Source organism: Tympanuchus pallidicinctus, unplaced genomic scaffold, assembly GCF_026119805.1.
Source record: "Tympanuchus pallidicinctus isolate F22 unplaced genomic scaffold, pur_lepc_1.0 scaffold35, whole genome shotgun sequence".
In the NCBI taxonomy this organism is placed as follows: domain Eukaryota; kingdom Metazoa; phylum Chordata; class Aves; order Galliformes; family Phasianidae; genus Tympanuchus; species Tympanuchus pallidicinctus.
In genome coordinates, this window is record NW_026294753.1 from 1,779,122 (window position 1) to 1,797,368 (window position 18,247).

At 46.3% G+C, this 18,247-nt stretch overlaps 1 protein-coding gene across 1 annotated transcript in view; it reads right to left on the reverse strand.

Annotated features, from left to right (window-relative positions):
- The window catches only part of RLF (RLF zinc finger), a 28,240-nt gene extending 10,879 nt beyond the window's left edge, over window positions 1-17,361 (reverse strand). The window contains exons 1-3 of the mRNA XM_052699169.1: window positions 17,164-17,361; window positions 11,753-11,907; window positions 5,994-6,075 (exon numbers count right to left, since the gene is read on the reverse strand). Coding sequence (XP_052555129.1) covers window positions 5,994-6,075; window positions 11,753-11,907; window positions 17,164-17,316 — 390 coding nt within the window. The 5' untranslated portion in view covers window positions 17,317-17,361. The remainder of the gene's footprint in view (window positions 1-5,993; window positions 6,076-11,752; window positions 11,908-17,163) is intronic.
- Window positions 17,362-18,247: the final 886 nt, after the last annotated feature.

The window sequence follows — 18,247 nt, forward strand, 5'->3', positions numbered from 1 at the left end:
AGCATCCTTTCTTGTGTACATTTCCCCAATTCTGTAACAATGTTTTCCAATTTCAACATCCTGAAACTTAACTGATTTCTTAATTCAAAAATAATAATAATAATAATAATAATAATAATAATAATAATAATAATAAATTCCCCAGTTGTGATTCTGCAATTTTCATGTTTCTTCATGAATGTGTGCAGCATTTCCCTCGCTTTTTTCTAGCTTCTGAATAAGAAGAAATAAAGAAATTGCTATATAAAAGATGAAGGATAATTCTGCAGCAAAGCACTGAGTGCCATTTGAGAAACAGGAATTAAGACTAAATAGCTCTAAACATGAAGTACTGTGAGCCTCAAATGTTATATTTACCATTAAAGCTAGTGAGGAGCTGGTTGTTTCTCTGAGAGGCATTAAAGCACATTGGCATGAAGTTCAAATTCACACACACACCCTAAAGGTTCATGCAGAGGAAGGGAAGCTGGTGGCATTCAGCTATCTGCTCATGTGAGGGAAGCAATGAATGAAAAGCCATCCTCAGCTATGGAAGGATCCGAGCAATGGGAGCACCTGTGAAAGAACTGTCAGAGATCCCAGCACTTGTGTTTCTAGCAGGAAAATCATCTCTGAAAAACTCACAGTATCACTGAGCAGAACTTCCCCCAAACTGACAAAGTGAACCCAATTAACTGCAGCAATTGGTGGCTGCCTGGGCAATGAAGTGCTGCTCTCATCAGTCACACCACATCGCCAGTTGAACAGAATTTGACACGACTACATCCTCTGGTTCTAACGAGCTGTGCTTACAATTAGCAGTATTCTTAATCACACAGTATACAGCAACTTGGCTTGAGTAGGACCGGTAGAATCCAGCCCTCCCCTTGTCACAAGCAGAGACACACTCCTCTAGAACCCCATCCAACACCTCCAGGCATGGGGCACCCACACTAACCCTGAGCATCCTGTGCCAGGCCCCTACCATCACCACCACCAAGAATTTCTTCCAATGATCCAGTCTAAATCTCCCCTCTTTCTGTTTAAATCTGGTACCCTTTGTTCTGTCACTCTGGGCCCTTGTAAAACCTCTCTAGCTTTCTTAGGAGCCCTCTTTGGGTACTGGAAGGTTGCTTTGAGGTCTACCCAGAGCCTTCTCTTCTCCAAGCTGAAGAACTGCAGGTCTTGCCGCCTGTCTCCCTCTGTAGGGTACAGTGCTCCCCTCTGAGCATCACAGCCTCCTCCAGATCCATGGCAACAGCTCCACATCCTTCCCGTGCTGGTGGCTGAGAGCTGAACACAGTGAGGTATCAAAAGAGAGGAACAGAGGGGGACAACCTCCCCCCCAGCCTGCTCACCACACTGCTTTCTGTGCAGCCTGTCGGCCTTCTGGGCTGCAAGCACACACTGCTGGCTGCTCACCTTCAACTTCTTGTCCTCCAAACCTCCAAGTTTTTCTCCTCAGGACTTTCCCATTAGGCATTCAGAGTAAAAGATATCTTTGCATTTCATGGTTAGCTATCCTTCAATACATTAGATATCAATGTTCAGCAGTCTCTAGTTATCAGATGTTCATTTCAGACCAACTAGTGAGATCACTTCATTTCTAATACTGCAGCAAATCACACACTGTAAGTCTGCACAGGAAAACCTAAATTTAACTCTTGGGCGATGCACCCATCTACTGAGGACAGCAGCTTTATTCCCAGTAAAAGATTCATGAGCAGAAAATTACATTCCTGCAGTGAGATTTCACTTCAATTGATCCCCAGCTGTGAGAGTCTCAGAAGCTTCTTAAAGGATTCCTAACAAAACCACACTGCTCCACAAGCTACTTAAGAAGCACCAAATTAAAAACACAGCTAACAGGCAACCTTCACCTCTTCCCCCTCTAATTCTACACACCTGCTCTGAGTGGACCTCAGCATACTCATAATCATGGAATGCCTTGGGCTGGAAGGGACCTCAAGGATCAAGCTCCATCCCCCTGTCTTATCTACAATGGATAAACAATTACTACTTCACCACCAAAGCCTGCGTCCAGTTTTAAGTTGATACTGGCCCATCCATCACCTGGACAGCTTTGTTTCCTAGTGAGTGATGGACTCGGAGCACGAGGCTCTTCAAGGAGGCTGTGTGTCCAGCTGACTTTGGGATGCTTTGTCAGTTAACAGAGAAAGCGTGCAAATCTGTGAGAAAATCATCCCCAGCAAGAACTGCACAAAGACTCAATATTGAAAAAGAACAACAGAAAAATGCACGTACTGCAGAACTCCCTGCAACCTTCTTCCATGCTCACATCACACAGCAGCTGCATAATTTCAGAGGACGAGCAAGAACGCTGTGCTCTGCAACTTGGTCTAACAAACAGCATTACATCTGTGGGAGACCTTATTGTCACAAGAAGCACAAGGAAGACTAGGAACAAGCAATACATGTTTTGTGTATCCCCAATCTAGTTAGGAATGCATTCTGTGCTGCTTTATTAACTAAAGAGATTTGCATAAACAATTTGCCATGCAAGTAGAGCAGGGAGGTAAGCAGCTAGCCTCAAACAACAGCTTTCAGTACTGCTGCTCATTTCAGACAGAGAGCATGACTGCTGTGGGAAGGCTCCTGCACCATACAGGAAGAAAAAAACAACAACATAACCACAAAACAAAATCAACATTGCCCTCATTTGCCAAGACCAAGGAGAAGAACCCAGGGAACTACAGGTCAGTCATCACAGTCAATGTCTCCAGCAAGAGAGTGGGACAAATTCTCCTGAAAACGACACATAAAGACATTCAGACACATAAAGAACAACAGCGGGACTGGAAATAGAAAGGACTGACTTTAGCAAGTAACACTTGATCAGCCTGAATACTCTGCAGCAACAGACTGCAGATGACATGAGAGCAGGCAGCATTGCTCACACAGACATAGCAAGACTTTCAACAGTCTCCCATAGCATCTCCAGAGCTAACTTTTCACAATATGGAAAAGGGGAGAATAATGTGGGTGGCAAAATGAGCTCAACTGTCAGGTTCAGCAGCTTTGTGATCAACCATACAAAGACTAAAGAGCAGCTGTCTCCTACTAGCATTTTTCGAGGGTCAACGCTGGGCTGACATTTTCAACATCTTTATTCATGGGCTGAATAATGTGGAAGAAGACATTTCCTGCTGGTCTGTACCTCACACAAAACCTGGAGAACAGCAGGCTGCAGAGCAGAGCTGACATTCAGAAGGAGCTCCAACAAGCTGTAGGAAGGAGCTGACAAGGACTTCAGCAAGTTCCACACAGGGAAATACATCAGCAAGTTCCTCACAGGGAAACACCAAGCGTTGCACCTGGCACAGAACACCCCAAGGCACCTGCTGCAGCTCAAGAAGCATTCATACAGTGCTCTCAGAAACACGGTTTGGACTCTGGGGAGTCCTTTGTTGAGCCAGGACTCAGTGATCCTTGTGGGTCTCTTCTGCCTCAGGACATGCTGTGATTTTTATGTTAAGGATCTGTGGAGGCTGGTGACCAACTGGATTGGTTCCAGCTTGGTAGAATTGGCCTTTAGGGTCTGTAAGGGAAACATCAGTCTGTCACGAGCCTTTACAGCAAACAAGGTCACCTCTGCTGAACTGCCTGAACCAGAGCATGACCAAGAGGTTGGCCAAGTGTTCATTCCCCTCCGCCTGCTATTTCTGAGGCTCTGCTGTAGTACAACACACTTGTCACAGTGGAGCAAGTCCAGCAAAGGCCTTCGGAGGGGTCTGTGCAACCACAGGAAAAGAGTGAAGGGGGAACACTCAGAAGCCAGATGGAGCTAAACTCCTCATTAATTGTAAGAGTCAACACAACAGTCATAACAAAGGGAAATCCTGATAGAGCACGTGCTCACTGCAGCGTTTTGGTGTTTAAATTCTTAAAGATGCTTAACATGACTAAGAATGAGAAGGAGAACCCTCAGCAACCTGATCCAAAATAGTCCTACAAGGTAAAACTGGAGCTCTCTTCTAAATCCAGCTGTGCCACGACTCTTCCACAACAGACAGCTTCAAGGGGCTGCACATGCAGTGCATTCACTCCATGTACTGCAAGTACACTTAGTGTGAGCCACTGCTTCCACCTGAGACTGCTCTGACAGAAAAACAAAAAGCAAGCCAACAGAAGGAATGCAAAAGTTCTGCCCAAAGACAGAAATACAGTCCAGATTTCCAGCTCTGACCTCCCAGCATGCTCACTAATTGAAATTCATTATTAAAGACTAAGCAATCTCTAAAAATTACTCAAAAAGCAAACCAGCAAGACACCTGTCTGTAAGACCATCTCAAAAATCAGCTGTTGGTAGCAGTAGAAGAGCTGGTGCTAATTTACAGATTCAAAGTTGTGATGATCACAGCAGTGATTTCTGCCCTTGAGCCTGAGATGTCACTTACAATTCAGCATTACAGTCACACCCTGAGTATTCAAGTGACTTTAAGTGCCTCTAACCAGAGCTCCAGGAGCTCTTAAGCAGTGCTAAGAACCTAAAAAAGAGTGACGACACAAAAGTTTCAAGGTGCATTCAAGCAAAATGACCTAAACAACCATCATGCTCACACAGCTGCTCTTTCTCTCAGGTCTTCCCTTCCTGTACAGTTTGAAAACAAACTCATCAGAAAGAGTCTCAGAGGGAAGATTTGTTAGTATCTATTTTTGATTAACACAAGATCAGTTCCCCACTTTATACACGGCTAGATGGCGTGCCATAGAATCTGACAGGTGAGTGACACGGAAAGTCGGCACTGCTGCCCAAAAATGCTCAGGTTGGAGCTTTAGGAGAGCTGCACATGTGATGGCACAGGAACCACAAACATCACAGGGAGATTAACAGAACTGCTACAGATGTGCTAGCAAACCCTGCATCTCACCCACAAAAGTACAAGCACCTTCTGACAGCTCCCACTTCTCATCTTTCTCAGCAGTGCGACACCAGGCACTTTTCAAAACATTCCTATGGGAGAGTGATCAGATTTTACATTCCCTGCTGTTAGGGATGCCAGGGCAGAGAGCCTGGGGGTGAGCACTAAGGGGACAGACAGCAAAGGTGCTGCCATGGATGGCACTATTGACTAACAGTTTTACTGCAAGTCCTGAGAATGCATGCCAATTCCTGCTGCATCATTTGAACAAAAGCGTGTCATTCAAGATATGCCCAGCTCTTACTGTTGAGAAATTGTGTAACATACACAAGACAAAGAAGAATCTCTTAAATTACAAGTGCTTAATGCAGCAATACTGCAAGAGACAGCTCTAGGAAGTCACTAGCTCTCAGCATGCATTGCATGTAGCAGTGTGACTCATATCTCTTCTGGGAACTATTTATCAGAGAAAGAATCTGGATGACAGAGTTTTGAGCTCTGCACAGCTCTGTAAGACACACACACACAAAGGACAACTCCTGGGTACACAAACTTATCTTACCTGAGGACAGGTATGTGTTACACCCAAAAAGCATTTCCCAAGTAACAAGTGCCAAAGAAGACAAGCACATTTTTGAGCATTGTACTACAGCAGCTGAGGTTTGCTGCCTCCTAGTGATACCTATCCCAAGCCCCTTTCTGAGTAGCAGAGATTCACGTGATTCATGTTCCAGATGAGCCAAAGCCACCAGTCTTAGACACTGCAAACACACATCATCTGCTGCCTCCCCTGCAGCAAGACTTAACTACAGAACAGAACTATCAACTTGGGCAAGGCTGAAGTTGTACTCCTGAGAACACTGCTGTCCCTCAGCTGGTGACATCCAGCCACTCAAACAACCAAGTAAAAGTGTGTCCTGACAGCAGCTCTTCCCCAGCACATCTCTACTCACATTTGAGATCACATGCTAAACTGGATCAAAATATATAGCGTGCTGTATGAGCTTCTTCCTAAAATAAGATATGCTACTAAACCTGAGTAAAGGCTGAATGAGGATTTTTTAAAAAAGGAAAATATATATTTAAAAATACGTAAAATTGGAAAAAAAAAAAGAAATCCAGAGCACTTACCTGTATGGACTGATGGAATTCTAGCCACACCTCATGTGGCAATTCACTTTCAGGAATTGAAAGGAGTAGCTCAAAACAACTCCTGGAAAAGTAAGAGGCAAGTAAGCAAGCTACCTGAACAAATCCTGTCTTTATGATAGATAACATTTGTGACAGACATTACTTAACAGAGAAGTGACAGCAATGCTGAAATACATTTGACTGCATAAATGACTTAAAGGCCAACGGCAGCCCCAGATTTGGGCAGCCATCAATAGAGAGGAGGGCTCCTTTTCCCCGTGCACAACCTTCCTGGGATAGGATTGCTATCAGCAAAAAGGAACCCTGTCCAGTGCAGCTTAGGAACTTTGCACTACAGAATTTCTACTCTTCTGAAATGGAGGAGAACATCAGACCTAATTGCTGTTCCTTCATTTAAACCATCAGGCTAATGCTAATTTTTAAGGAGCAAAAAACAACAAGGAAATGACTGCAGACATTTAGAACACTCACTGTATCACAGGGGAAAGTCCTGATCAACACTGACCAGTTTCTTTGGAGACAAAGCGTTAAGGCTATTGCCTACACTGTTCACAAATGGGTTATCTAAGCTTACACTGAGCACACAGACAACAAAAACCCCAAGTGCTGCACAGAACAACGTCACCAAGTCAAACTGAAGGCATCAGCCACAACGCAGCATCTAGAGAAACCACAGGGCTGACGTACAGCAGGAAAGTTCCCTCACCATTAAGAAAGAAAGCCAGTCCAGGGCTCCCATACAAGAACCACACCAAACTGCTGCTCTAAGTTAGACCAACATTGTACAACAGTTCTAATTCATGCTAATTATTGCTAAATACCTCCACTCCCAAATGTTAACTAAAAGACGTGAGTGGACAACACACTGCTCCCAGAGACAGAAGAGCTAAGTATGGGGAAGGGGAAAAGACAGAGATGGCCATCAAGCAAATGTGAGTTTGGGTACACCCAGCTTTGTGTCAATGTGCTTTTCAAGATGCACACTCCATTTTCTTTTGTTAAAGACTCAACTGTCCTATCTACTTCCACTAATTTAATTTGGGGAAAAAAGCTTGCTGTAAAAATATTCCTTGATGTATGTACTAGTTATAGGAAGATAGCAGGCTTAAACTACAAGGCAAAATGAGGTTTCACAGAGCTTTTCCTGTAGTTAAGCACTTGGGTGCTACCTGGCCTATGGAGAGATTTTTAGACGTGATTCCCAAAGCATTATGTGAATATAGACTGAGATATCAGCCTGTGAAAATAAAAGGGCTGAGTTTATACCTAGAAAAATATCATCTGCTGTAGCAACTCAGGACTGAGTTGAGCCAAGAAATCTCTGAGCCCTGCAGTCTCCTCCTGGAGCCACTTCTGAAGTGTGAAGCACGCCACCACCTAACAGCTTACAGCACAACCACAAAAGCCAACCAGAGATTTGTTGGGTTTCTTTTTTTTGCCAAGAAAAACAAGTCATTGTCTTTAATTTTTTGTTACAAGTTACTCATGTACAGCTGCACAAAGACTCTCTGTCCTCCCTTAGAAGCAAGAGGGAGGAATGGCCGTTCAGAGCAACCCTGGATGGGAATACAAAACAAAGAAGATGCCATTCTCCCCAAAGGGAAAGTCAACTGCTACTGAGCAGAACAGCTTTGGCTTCAGCTCAGAACGCTGCTGGTTCTTCCTAACATGACTCTGTACAATTCAAAGGCACAATTTCATGGTGTAACTCTACTGAAAGCTGTTCAACCTTCCCACTCCTTTGTTCTGTTAAAGAACAAGGCCTTGGGGTTTCTCCTTCATTTCATGCTTTCTACCCATAACGTATTCCCTGATTTCATGTTTTTTATTCTGCAGAGCAACTCTGAGTCAAATAAACCCAACACTTCATATCTGCATACAATTATTTCACTACCACTTTTATAGGCAGCAATTTAATTGTGTTAAAAGACCAGCAGGAATAATCCACCTGCAGCCAGAAGTTACTCTGCATTTGCTCTGAGTTGAATTAACCCTTAAGGACAGCCAGCAGAGTGGTACAGCTGAGTTAGTGAATTAAATTACAGCAGCTTATTAGACAGAATAATGCTGTGTTAGACATGTAAAGACACTGAACTACCACACCTGCCTCCTCACAGAGGTGCTATGAAAAGCAAGGGCTCTCCTCCTGGAAGCAATACACATCAGACTCGCTGCTCTAACCACAGTTCTTTCTACTTAGACATTCAGGTCTCCTTTCTTCCACTGGTTGAAAAAGAACATAAAACACCTTGCTGAAGATGTGGAAATGCTGATGTCCCTTTCGAATGACTGCCTTAGCAGCTGGGGCTGGGTTGGGCAGATACTCCTCCCAGCCTCTATGATCCTGTGCTTTGCTGCTGTGGAAATGAGCATCCCGAATTCTATTTGATCCAAGAGCCACAAGGAAGACCATTCCTTTTCCCTCACACTCACTCACCCACCCTGCACACCACAACCACTCCAAGCTTTCCTTCTCTTTTCTAACGTTAAGCAGTGGACCAGAACATCCTCACACTGCACCAGCATCAATTTTCAGGGGATGAGGGGAGGGTGAAAGCAGTGTTTGTGTCTGGCAGCTCCCACCAGAACAGCACACTTCCATATCCCAAACCAAGTAATATTCTTCCTCCCTCACAGAACTTAACTTCAACCTCTAATTCCCTGCCTCAGCTCCTCTCTCCTTCCCATTTAAACTTATATAAAGATATGATGGGAGAGCTCAGAGCGAGGAAGAGAGCACACCTACAACCCATGACACAGAACCACCCGTGACCTCACGCGTCGCCTCTTTCATTCCTCAGATTCCTCTCAACTGCAACCATAACAAGAACACGATGATTCTACCACACCAGCCACAAAGTGAGCCAAGTGCACAAGCTGCACCCTGAAAGATGAAAGAAGCTGTACTCCAGGCATCACTGACCCCACATACAAAGACAGAAGGCAAACCTAAAGCTAAACGAGTAGGAACCAGCGGAATAGGGATTAAAAAAAAGGATGGGAATATGGTAAGAGAGTGAAAACTGCCAAGGTGTTTTGCAAAGAGATGTGCTGGGCACCAGCTGAGGCAGCTGCCTGGCCTGCAGCCCCACACCATCACAGCAGCAGCTACAAGCAATGTGACAAGAACTCATCCTAATAAAAAATGGATCTCTGTAAGATCAGCAGACTGCAGCCAAACAGATGGAAAAATAAGAAAAGCTGTCGCAGGAAATACGGAGAATAAAGCAGCTAATTTCAAATAGTCTGCTTTGGCAGTCGGTGAAAATACCAACACTCCATTCTCATTAGAGGGATTGATAATGAAATGCTTTCTTTGCTGACACTAAAATACACAACTAAATCTCGTGATTTGTACGAAGCAGTAAAAAAATTACATTAAAGCCATTTTATTTAACCTTTGTCAGCAGATCTGGTAGAGCTGCTGAAGCTGATGGAGTTCAAGGAGCATCTGGACAAGGCTCTCAGATACAGGGGTTGAGTTTTGGGTGGTCTGTATAGAGTTGGACTCAACGATCTTTGTGGGCCCTTCCAACTTCTGACCTTCTATGGTGCCCCAATGGTGGTTGGTAAAACAGTGGGACTTACAAAATTAATAGAAGAGGATGCAATTGCCACGGCAACTCACGTCTGGTTAAATATCAGCAGGTCGTACATCAAGAAAATTTATCTGCAAAAGCTTAAAAAAGGATAATGCCATGCAAATCATCATCTAAGCTGTGAATGTCATCAATCCAAGGGACTGAATCATCGCCAGCTCCTGGAGTTCCTTAGAAGTACAGATGCTGGTTATGGGCCGTTCCTCCTTTTGCTGAAGGAAGGTGGCTAAGTTGGGGTAAAATGTTACAAACATTTTACAGTTTGTGGAATGAAATCAAGGCATTTATGGAATCTGAGAGAAATTCTGTACCAGAACTTGAAGATTAAAAGTGGCAGCTGGATTTAACATTTTGGGTGGGTTTGACCACTCCTTAAATGAGTGAAACGTGTCTTTGAGGTCAAAAATCAACTCATCAGTGTTATGCTTCAAACCAAACTGAATTATGGCAAGCTCAAGTTATGGCAAATGATTTCATGCATTTTAACGCGTTGGCAAAACAGTCCTGTGAGCAGAGGAAAACATGCAGCCCTACTTTCCATTCTGATAAGGGAATTTGAAGATAGTTTTCAAAATTGCTGAGAAATACATCAATTTTTTGTATATTTTTGACTCCAGTTTCAGTCAACATAAAAATATGAGCTGCCAGTCTTCAAGAGGAATGTGTAGAGTTGCAAATCAACTCAAAAGCCTGGCCTTGTCTCTTACCATAGGAAGACTCCCCTCACTTCTCAGTCACACCTTATTCATGCCATCACCTTTTGGCAGCGCATCCATTTGTCAACAACTCTGCTTTCATGGATGAAGCACAGGAAGAGTAAAACTTCATCAGACATCTCTGACAACCCCCTGAGAGCTCCAGCCACTGCCATCAACCAGCACCTATGCTTGGTTTCACAGCTATAGGGTCACACATCCCACTAGTTTTGTTGTGTTGTTGCTGCTCTTATTTCCTAATATATTTTTCATTAAAACAAGTTACTTTTGGCAACGTTGGGATATATTATATATGAGGCCCACGACAATTCCTCTTCACTCAGTGCAGCCCAGGAAACCACAAGGCCATGAGCTGAATGATTTACAGTGTAAGCTTTCAGTTTCCATGTTAGCATCTTAAATTAAACAAACAAGGAGAGGACTGTAAGGTAATTCAGGTGGGAAGGAATCTGATCTTATGTTTTTTTCTCTCCTAGGCAGAAGTAGAAAAAAAAAAATAAACTACTGCTAGTTCATATTTTCTCTTAACTCCAAATATTAAAAAAAAAAAAAAAGCATCATAAGGAGATATCTGGTTCTGACTGATATTTCAAGTCCATCCATTACAAAACGTGTTCTCAAAAACAACACTTCAGATCATTACTGGCAGAGAAAAATCAGCCCACTGAGAAACCAAACTACTCATATTTTACATAGAGCTTCATAGCTAAAGTTCAGAAACTTTGCCCTTCTGCCTTGAACAAAACCTCACCAGCAGTGCTGTTACCCTTCTGGGGTTAAGGTTGCTTACTGATGGCTTTGAAGGCCCTTACACTGCGGTTTTCGCAGTCACAGACAGCACCCCTGCACTTGAAAGTGTCTGTGAGGAAGTAAGAGAAATTCCAATTTTGCATCCACCAGTAAAAACAGGAACAAAAAGGAGAATTGCTTGACAAGAATCGATCTGCTTTAAATCATCCGACTGCCTACAGACCCTGGTCAGAAAGCTCAGGTTAAGTCACACGTGGCTTACATACACACAAAACTTCGTCTGTAACCAACACAAACAGCTTCTTGTTTTCAGAAGGGGATCTCCTCACAACTTCCTTGCACTACAAGCAGAAGGACACACAAAGGCAGCAATTGCACCAAGACCAATGCAGGTTTCTTCAGCTATGCATGAAAGCCTAGCATTAAAGCTTGCATTCAAAGGGAACTCAGCTTTTTCTACTAAAGAAATAATTTTTAGAACCTTTATGAAGGAACAGAGTCTTCTTAATACCTTTACACCTACCCAGGTACGGAGGAACTAGATAATACATCTTAAACACAGCTGTCAAGTATTACACTGCATTTCATCAACTCGCCCGTTCATTTGTAAAGTATTGTTTCTGCCTTTCTTTAAATGTATTTTAAAACACAGGTGTACCAACTTAACACTTACAGCACCAGCCTGCCCAGCACCAAGAGAACATCCTCACATTCCGTGGTCAAGTAAGGCCGTGCGTTGGCAAAGCTTTGGATGGAGATCCGATATACTTCCAAAAAAGGTAAAATATGTTCTGATGCACCCCGACTGCCAGCGTAGTGAAGAAGTGTCTGAAAGAAAATGGGTTTTTGTTAGAAGGTCTCATAGTACACTTTTCTGTAAGGAACAAACATCATTGTGAAATATCCAGCAGAGATGGTGGGTGAATTCTGAAAGCGAATTCTTATTCTAAAGGAGGGCTTCTTCTGTGCAAGTGTCGCACAGGCAGATCCACACATGTAGCAGTGGATCACAGCAGCACCAAGGTTGGAAGAGACTCCAAGATCATCTAATCCAACCATCCACCTCGAATCACAGAATGGCTGGGCTGAAAAGGCCCACAATGCTCATTCAGCTCCAACCCCCTGCTGTGTGCAGGGTTGTCAACCAGCAGCCCAGGCTGCCCAGAGCCACATCCAGCCTGGCCTTGAATGCCTGCAGGGATGGGGATCCACAGCCTCCTGGGCAACCTGTTCCAGTGCTTCACCACCCTCTGGGTGAAAAACTTCCCCCTAATATCCAACCTAAACCTCCCCTGTCTCAGTTTAAGACCACCTCCCACCAACATTTTCCACTAAACCACATCCCTCAGTAAAACATCCCAACACTGAGACTAAGAACATCTACCAAGCTGTACTGTATTGAAGACACACATACGTCAATGCAACAAACATGAGGCCATCAGCAGAAATCTAAAGAACTACAGAATCCAGATCATACCATTCTGTACCCATGTTCCAAACACAGGCACAGTACTGAGGAAGCCACCTAAAATCCAGCCTGCTTTAAGAAAATAGTACAGCTTTGACAGTAGCATTTCCTCAGCTTCTTAGACCTCCAGTCAGCGGTGTGTTGTTTTCCTACCAACCACTGCGTAACACAGAGCAGGCAGGGAGCTGAGCTAAGGACAGTGCAGTCCTGCTTCCAGGCAGCACCTCCTCTCTGAAGGCAGGCACCCTGCAGCTGCTGTTCTCACCAACTACAACCTCCTCCAGTCCAAACCAAGTACCAACATTAAGGTCAGTTCCAAAGAAAAAAAGGCAACGATGCTGAGCTTTGGGCAATCCTCAGGGCCAAGGCTGTATGGGAAGAGTTTAGTTGTCACAGGGGTTTGGACAAGTCCTATCACCTCAGGCTGTGCCTCTGATAGCTCGAAATAACGTGTGATTGCATCAGACTGTGGCAGGACATTGCTGACCAGGCACGACGGTGAGCCTGCTAAAATACATGCAGTCATTACAGTGGTCAGAAACTTCTTAACTGTTTGACATAGCAAGAAATAAGCAGCTAGTTCCAAGCTGTTCTGTGCACTGCCCAATGCTGTGTCAGTGATCTAAGCCATACCTTAGCAGTCCCAGGGTCAAAGAATGCAGACATCCACTCCACCAGCACACCCACATGTGATGTTTAACAATGAAATCTATGGAAATACTAAAACTAAGACTGTTCTGCAGGCTATTCTCCCAGAACTCAGTAATACAACTGTGTGAATTCAACCATAAACTCACCCAAACCACAACGTTAACAGTTTTGAAGAGGCTGGAAGTTTACAGAAACCATCCTTTAAAACCACACAAAGCTCATTAACAAAAGCAATGATTTACTAATGGTTGTTTACTGATGTAAGTGCCTCTCTAAGAAACTAGTGGAGGATTTAATAAACAAAATAAGGCATTAGAAGAATTACGAAGGCTGTCAAGCCGTAATTCCTTGAGCTACTCACAAGACTGATGACTACCATGAAATCAACTATTCAGAAACCCTGCTAGGAGTCTATCATTATAGAAATAAAATATACTGATCACTGTACCTGACTAAAACTACATCCATTAATGGCAGCTTACCCAATTTAGTACTTGCTTATGACAGGCACGTACATCATTTTCAGGCTGGAGGGGTTCTGAGCACCACATGGAGCTGTGGGGGTCCCTGCTCACTGCCTTACAGTGGCAGGATGGCCTTTAAAGATCCTCTCCAACCCAAACAATTCAGTGACTATGATTCTATGGCAGTACAAGGCTGTAAACCGTTCTACAACATTAACGTTGTAATGCTGTGGGCTTGGGGCACAGCAGCCAAGAGCTGTGAAGAGAAGGACCTGGGGCTGATGGTGACACTTGGCTGGATGCAAGCCAGCAGGGTGCCCAGGTGGCCAACACGTTTGCTAGATAACACTACACCCTTCCCCTTAGTGCTATCTTACCACTGAGGTGATCTACAGTCAGCAATTCTTTGAGCAGCCAATGAGCTGGAACTTCTCCTGGAGCAGATAGACACTGAAACCATCACTACATCCTCTTTCCTTTGACTACAGCCACAGACGTAACCAGAGTGGGATGCAGACAACAGAGGCCACAAGCATCCACCTACAGCACAACCCACAGACTGACGCAGCTCCTCAGTTCTGCACTGATTCCCAAGCAGGTATTGCAGCACTGCAGGGCATAGGTGCACTTCTCACAAAGCTGTTCTTACACCAGCTTTGAGTTTAACATAAATACAAAGACATCTCCTCTTTAACAGACCTGATCACAGCTGCAAGTCCTCCAACAGTTTCACCCACCCAACTGGTGCTGAGGATCAGCAGATGAGGTTCTTTGAGGTGCTGCACGCTCTGCCTCATTGACACTGCTTCATATTTACAGCACAGCAACCTCATGTACGCACAACCTGACCCTACCAGTTGGTGTCTGTCTATACAGACTTACCCAAACAGACTTGTTCCTGATAATGTGAACGTGCAGTGCATCACAACAGTGCAGAGCCAACCCACTATTTAGTGCCGAGACACTTAGCTGTGTCATCCTGAACATTCATCTTCCTCTCCTGCCCAAGAGGTAGGTGACCAAGGCAGCATCATCAGACGCTGCTCCCAGAAGGAGCTGCAGGAAAGCAGCACAAGTTTCTGTGTTGCCAAAGCTGCTTCTCTGTGCACAGAGCAGTCTGGATACTATTTGGTTCACCATCTGTTGTGCCCTGACGGCATCAGTTGCTCCCACAGTACCAGATGTACCCACAGGATGGCAAATCCCAAAGTATTTTAATGGCCCCCACCACAACTACACCTCCAGATCCTACTTAAACACAACTGAAGTGAGTTTCTCTCTAGGCAAGACCTGCTGCAGTTCAATGAGCAGATGACAAGATATCAGTGGTGGCCTCCAAGATGTTAAGTACCTCAATTCAACTTTCTATTAAGTTTAACTTAGGAGCAGACATTCAGTCCTTGAGAAATTTTATCACTAGAGCTCTGTGCCACACCTACAAACATCCCCAGTTGGAAGGGGAAACAGCGATGTAAAATCATACCCTCCCATAGCATAGTTTGACAGCACAACATCACAAACTCACACCCCACTGAAGTGGCTGGATGTCAGCCCAACAACTGCACGCCCTCCCCTGGATCTCTAAGAGAACAATCATGGCAATCAGAACTGTCCAAAACTGATGACAGCACTGGATAAGTTTATTCTCGGCAACCAAATGAATACAAGTGTTGGTCATCTTGACAGTATCTGCCAAACATCTGCCAAATCCTTGTTCCAACACTTGGCTGCAACAAACAGCACTGCAGGTCATTTTTGTAAAGCCTGAAACAAGGCAGAAGTAACACATTTTACAGAGATTTCCATGTAAACATATGGTCATCTCAGTGCACACGTAACTTGGTAGATAACTGCAGTGTGTGTGAGCTGCGCTCTGAAGTTTGCCAAGCATGAATACCAGAACCTAACAAACCTTTCCAGCACTGAGCACCTTCACTAAGTTCACAGACAGCATCAAGTTGGGGGAAGCATCGATCTGCCTGAGGGTAGGAAGGTGCAATGGAGGGAGCTAGGCAGGCTGGTTGCTTGGCTGAGGCAGATGGGATGAGCTTCAGTGAGACAGAGTGTTGAGTGCTGCACTTTGGTCACAACAGCCCCATGTAATGCTGTGGGCTTGGGGCACAGCAGCCAAGAGCTGTGAAGAGAAGGACCTGGGGCTGATGGTGACACTTGGCTGGATGCGAGCCAGCAGGGTGCCCAGGTGGCCAAGAAACCCCACGGCACCCTGGCTGTGTCAGCAGCAATGCCTGCAGGAGGTAACCATCCCTCTGTGCTGGCACTGCTGGAGCTGCACATCAGTGCTGTGCTCAGCCTTGAGCCTCTCACTGTGAGATATACATGGAAGGTCTGGAGTGTGTGCAGAGAAGGGAACAGAGATGTGAGGGATCTGAAGCACAGTGCTGGGGAGCGGCTGAGGGAATGGGATGGGTCCACCTGGAGAAGAGGAGCTCAGGAAAGACCTCACTGTTCTCTACAAAGGCCTGAAAAGAGGTCGTGGGGAGGTGGGAGTCGGCCTCTGCTTTTGTGATAGGATGAGAGGTGATGCCCTCAAGTTGCACCAGGTCAGGTAGATCATCTCAGATCATCTCAGGTTAGGAAGATCATCTCAGAATCAGCAGTGATGCAGTGGCAGAGGCTGCATAGGGAGTGGTGGAGTCACCATCCCCACTCCATCCCTACTCCAGGTACTCCAGAACCATGGGGAGGTGGCATTGAGGGCCACGGTCCATCAGCAATACTGTGGTGGGTGGATGGTTGGACTGAATAATCTCAGAGGTCTTTTCCAACCTTATTGATTCTCTGATTTCCCCAAAAGAACAGCATGGCCAAGCACACAGCCTACAGGTGTAAATCAACCCTGTGAGGACTAACACCACATTTCAGACACCCGTGAGGCTGTTGGCCACAGTCAGCAGCTGGTGTTGCCCTTCCATTCAGAAAGAAAGGCCGGGTGAGAGCACCGGCTGGCAGGTTGGGTTTTAAGCACAGAACGCTTTCGGATTGAAGAGGAAAAGCACCCAAACCCAACAACAACAGATGATGTAACCGCACAGCTCTCACTAACAGATGCCGTTCAGGAAGCAATAACTCATTAACCGCACAGATTACTATATCACAAATATGTCACGCTCACCCATAACACTTAATCAAGCTCAAGAACTTAATGATTTAATTCAAAAATCGTTCATCACCGGCATTAAACCACCGCTCGCTCCGAGCGCTGACCCGGACGCAGCACAACGGGCAGCCGGCCGGCCGGACTCCCACACGGCGCCGTTTCCAACCGCGATGAACGCAGAACGTCCCGTCCATCCCCCCCCCCCCCAACCCCCCGATGCCCCGCGCGGCCCAAAGGCTCAACGCTCCGCCTCACCGCACCGGCGGCCCCGCACCGCTACGCCGCGACAGCTTCCCCCCCCCGCCGCATTCCGCCAACTCCCGCCGCACTGAAGTCTCGCAACGACCTCACCGCGCTGAGAGGCCCCTCGCCGCGGCCCGTACCTGACAGAAGCCGCGGCAGTAGGCCCGGGACGACGCCTCCGACACTTCCTGCTCGCACAGTTCCGTCTGCAGCTGCCACAGCCGGCCCCGCAGCGCCGCCACCAGCCGCGCCATCTCGGCCCGCGGAGCCGCCTCGGCCTCAGCGTCCGCCATCTGCGCTCGGCCCCGCCGCGCGTAGGCACGGGTCACGTGACGGCGCCGCCGACCTCAGCGGCCCGGGACGGCGGCACGTGATGCGCACGTGATGCGACGCACAGCGGCGCTGAGCACGTGAGCGGAAATAGCGCAAGGGTACGGGATGAGCTCTTCCGGGGGCAGCCGGAAGCGTGTCGCTGCGGGGTGAAGTCAGTGCGGATGTGAGGGGGTGGCAGATCGTAACGGCGCCGATGACGTCACAGCCCTAACATCGGAGTTGTCGCGTGTTGTGAGGTATTTCGCCGCGTTTGTGGGGGTGCATCCGTAATTCTGCGCCCGCGCGGAAATAAAAGGTGGAGGAAATGCCTGATGGAGTCCGTTCAGGTGATGGTGCGTGAAGGACCTGGGGGTCTGGGTGGAGAGTGCTCTGGGTGGAGAGTCCCGGCGGCTCTGGGGGCTGGGGTGGCCAGCAGGGACAGGGAGGGGGTTGTCTCTCTCTACTCTGCGACCGTGAGGCCCCATCTGCAGTACTGTGTCCTTCGTATTGGAGCCCCCAGTACAAAGAGAGCTGTTGGAGAGGGTTCAGAGGAGCCACAAAGATGATCAGGTGACTGGAGCACCTCCCCTACAAAGACAGGCTGAGGGAGCTGGGCTTGTTCAGCATGGAGAACAGAAGGCTGCGGGGTGACCTCATTGCAGCCTGCAGTACCTAAAGGGAGCCTAAAACAGGAGGGGAATCAACTCTTCGAAAGGGGAGATAACAGCAGGACAAGGGGAAATGGTTTGAAGTTGAGGGAGGGATTTAGGTTGGATGTCATGGGGAAGTTCTTTGCTATGAGTGGTGAGGTGCTGGAACAGCTGCTGAGAGAGGTTGTGGATGTCCCGTCCTTGGGGGTGTTCAAGGCCAGGTTGGATGGGGCCCTGGCAGCCTGGGCTGGTATTAAATGTG